Source organism: Notothenia coriiceps, unplaced genomic scaffold (genome assembly GCF_000735185.1).
Source record: "Notothenia coriiceps isolate Sejong01 unplaced genomic scaffold, NC01 NC01_scaffold00019353, whole genome shotgun sequence".
NCBI lineage: Eukaryota > Metazoa > Chordata > Actinopteri > Perciformes > Nototheniidae > Notothenia > Notothenia coriiceps.
The window spans coordinates 900,923-903,422 of NW_011352054.1; the positions used below are offsets into that span (position 1 = coordinate 900,923).

A 2,500-nucleotide genomic window follows, 5' to 3' on the forward strand; every position below is an offset into this window, starting at 1 on the left:
ATTGGTTATTTTTGTGTTTTGTGAAAATGTTTTAGATCTTTGAGTTCATCTCTTGAAAAATGGGAGCAAAAACAAAAGTGTTGCATTTATATTTTTGTTCAGTGTATATCCTGATAGGTGTAACACAACTAATAGGAGAGCAAGGAAGCTGTCAATCAAAACAGTCGATATACAATCTAACCTGTGTTTTCTGTTGTCCGTTACTCTATTTGTTTTTAGCAGTCTTTCATTTGGTCATCTAGTTGGAAATCAGTCAGTGTCTGCTGTGACCTTGATGAGCTTGCAGTGTTTATGCACTAATTACCTTTAGTGTGGCTAATTTAGTAGACTGGACAATGTTTGTCTCCAGGGTTCCTTTCTCTTTCAGTTTTTTCTTCTTGTCTCCATCTGAGAAGCTGACTGATGAAACAAACAAGACACAAAGCGAAGTGGCATGGATGTGAAGAGAAATCAAAAACATTTTTTTGCATTGTGATGTCAAAGCAGTTAACTGCAAGAAAAAAATAACAAATCCATCACGTTTTAACAGCTTAAGAAACACCATGATCCCAATTGTCATTCATAAGGCTAGAAGTGACACAAGAGTTGTTTAAAAAGTACCAATTAGTTCCATGATCCAATAAGTACTGTAAGGTATGCAGCATGTTTTCAATCAAAGGTTGCCAAATACTGATTTGTCCAGAGACCATCAGCATCTGAAACATAGGCAAGCTTAAGTGCAGTTATAGCATTGTCCCCTTTTTTTAAAATTAAATTAAAATTAAATTAAATTTGTATTATTATTTTTTGCTTGACTGTTGCTGCTCTCTCTCTTGCTAAGGGGCCAACTTTAAATGCTGCTGACATTTGTACCTTATATACCTTTAATGACAATCTTTAACTATTTTAGCTGCATGTCTTTGTCCTTACCTAAGGAGCTTATTCCAGTGCTGAGCAAGCCCTCCAACGGCAAAGCTGCAAATCACAACAATGTGTGTGTGGGTCGGGGGGAAAATGATTGAGTAACCCATCCTGAAACCACTTGCATATTTATATATTACATAAGATCTAAATTGATAGTATCAGTGGTGAAAATATTAAAGTAAGTGGACTTTTGCAAAGGTCTCCATTCACAATAATGCGGCAAAAATAAAAATGCACTATGGTTTTTATTCAACACAACTTCATGTTTTTGGAAATCATTCCTATTTTCTACCATTGTTTACCTTTACCTTCAATATAGCTGCTAGTCAGAATGTTGTGATTGTTATTTAAAAACTGTAATGTTTCTGGTGTCAGAAACCCGATAAAGAATAAAATAATACTTAATTTCAACCAAGTGTTCAAAGATAACCTAATGTCCCATCAGAGGTGTTCATACCTTTTTCAAAGACCTTGGGGAATAAAGAGCCGTCCTGTTTGGCCTGGAACAAAAACAGAAGGGCACATGTTTCATTATTTTACTTACACGTTTTGGTTCTTTTGCAACATAACTCAGATATCAGTGCTACCTGTTTCTCCACAGATGCGTAGTATTTGGACCACCAGTCGATGACACACTCTGCTGATTCGTCAGCTATGGTCCTTTTCTTCCTCTTGGTGGAGCGACCACGAGTGCCCTCTATTTTGCTGTCCTGGATTAAAAATACACAAAGAAAAAACATGCAAAACATTATTTAAATGATGATAATATGTTATCAATAACAACATTATTATTATTATTTATTAAATTATTTATATATGCAGTATCTCTCACCCTTTTCTTCCTGGGTTGTTTTCCCGGGGTGGGTAGAGCTGGAGGCGGAGGAAGAGGAGGAGGAGGTGGAGCTTCCTCCTCCACAGTGATCAGGAAATCTTCACTTGTTAGTACCGCGGATGAACTGGTCTCTCCAGCAGACTGAAACATTCCTATTGGGAGAGAGACACAAATACATCTTCCAATGGGAAAAGATCTACTTAGCCGACTGGACTGGAGGATCAATCAAGCAAAATGTTTGTTAGAGGAACAACATGAGATGTGCCTGAACATTTCCAGCGAGTGTGTTTACACATTTTCAGTATTTTTCAAGTTCAATAATGAATTTTTAAGCTCACAAGGCAAATTGTTCATAAACCCAGAGCATTTGTGTAAAGAGGAGATTTTAAGGTTTAAAAAAATATTTTTTTAACATAAAATATGAAAAAAAACTTTTACAATTGGTTTTATGATTGCAAAGATTTTCAAAGCAACAATAGCTTTTTCTCCACCGTCAAACCACAACGTAAGATGGCATCAACAAAAACAAGAGAGACAAATGTAGAAGTTGTTGTTGACCATACCAATATAATATGCTTGTTCAGCTTCTTAGCTTTCAATAACAGCAGCACATTGGACACCAACACAAAGTCACACACACATTTATTACCTTCATCGCTTAGTTGCTCTGGCGTCAGGACCTTGGGGGGTTGGTGTGTTTCTACAGGAGCAGGCAGGGCTGGGGGGGGAGTGTATTTGAAGGCCTTGAGATTGTTGATGATGTGG

General features: G+C 36.9%; 1 protein-coding gene across 1 annotated transcript in view; it reads right to left on the reverse strand.

Moving 5' to 3' along the window:
* The window catches only part of LOC104951966 (fer-1-like protein 6), a gene marked incomplete at its 5' end in the record, with an annotated part of 10,206 nt that overhangs the window by 7,273 nt on the left and 433 nt on the right, over positions 1 to 2,500 (reverse strand). The window contains 6 exons of the mRNA XM_010778713.1: positions 305 to 399; positions 910 to 954; positions 1,361 to 1,403; positions 1,491 to 1,613; positions 1,736 to 1,887; positions 2,385 to 2,500. The exon at positions 2,385 to 2,500 is cut by the window's right edge and continues 89 nt beyond it. Of these exons, the coding sequence (XP_010777015.1) occupies positions 305 to 399; positions 910 to 954; positions 1,361 to 1,403; positions 1,491 to 1,613; positions 1,736 to 1,887; positions 2,385 to 2,500 (574 nt within the window). The remainder of the gene's footprint in view (positions 1 to 304; positions 400 to 909; positions 955 to 1,360; positions 1,404 to 1,490; positions 1,614 to 1,735; positions 1,888 to 2,384) is intronic.